At 47.8% G+C, this 744-nt stretch overlaps 1 protein-coding gene across 1 annotated transcript; it reads right to left on the bottom strand.

Moving 5' to 3' along the window:
* Positions 1 to 6: 6 nt before the first annotated feature.
* Positions 7 to 475, bottom strand: LOC121940420 (epidermal growth factor receptor kinase substrate 8-like; the record flags this gene model as incomplete). Its single annotated transcript, XM_042483198.1, has 2 exons — positions 7 to 158; positions 289 to 475. Coding segments are annotated over 2 exons (325 nt in total), but the record flags the coding sequence as incomplete, so codon positions are not given.
* Between the last annotated feature and the right edge of the window lie 269 nt (positions 476 to 744).

Raw genomic sequence — 744 nt, 5'->3', positions numbered from 1 at the left:
GGCGTCATGTGACCTCAGGGTTACCGGTCTACGTGGCGGCTGACGGCCTGTTTAAAAGCAGCCATGGCCGAGTCCTGATCCAGGAACTGCATGCGTTTGTAGGAGGTGTTGGAGAAGGCGTACCCGTCTGCAGGAGGGAACTTCTGCACGGCCGACTGCTGCACACACGCACACACGCACGCACACACACACACACACACACACACAGAGGAAACATTATATTAATAAATGATTAATAAATGATACGGTCTGCGTCAGTGAGGAGGAGGTGACAGTGCTGATATGAACCTCCAGTCTGCTCCTCAGCTCCTCTTGTCTCTGGATCTCGGCGCTGGCGAGACTCTCGGCCAGCTGAGTCAGCTCCTGCTCTCTGGACGGAGTCACTGCTGGGTGAACTGGAAGCACTGGAGGCTCCCAGCCGTCCCGAAACGTCAGCACACACGGGGGGAAATAATGATCCTTCGGCCACTCCAACCTGCACACGCATCAAACACGACAAAATTCAACTTCAGTGGTAGTTCGGTGAGACGATGCTGACGGTCAAATGTTTACGTCAGAGAGCAGCAGAGACACATCAGCTGGATGTTCAGAATCTGACTTTATCTTTTACATGAACAAACACTATTTTGCAAAGGTTGAAATATTTTTTATGCAGAAATAATTATGCTTGGGGAAATAAAAGAGAGGAAAAAAGAAAGGAAAAATACTAAATAAATAAATACATTTAAAAATAAAAAGAGAACA

This window comes from Plectropomus leopardus, unplaced genomic scaffold (assembly GCF_008729295.1).
Source record: "Plectropomus leopardus isolate mb unplaced genomic scaffold, YSFRI_Pleo_2.0 unplaced_scaffold86556, whole genome shotgun sequence".
NCBI lineage: Eukaryota > Metazoa > Chordata > Actinopteri > Perciformes > Serranidae > Plectropomus > Plectropomus leopardus.
Note: the sequence above shows the minus strand (reverse complement) of the source record. Positions and strands in the feature narration are given on the sequence as shown.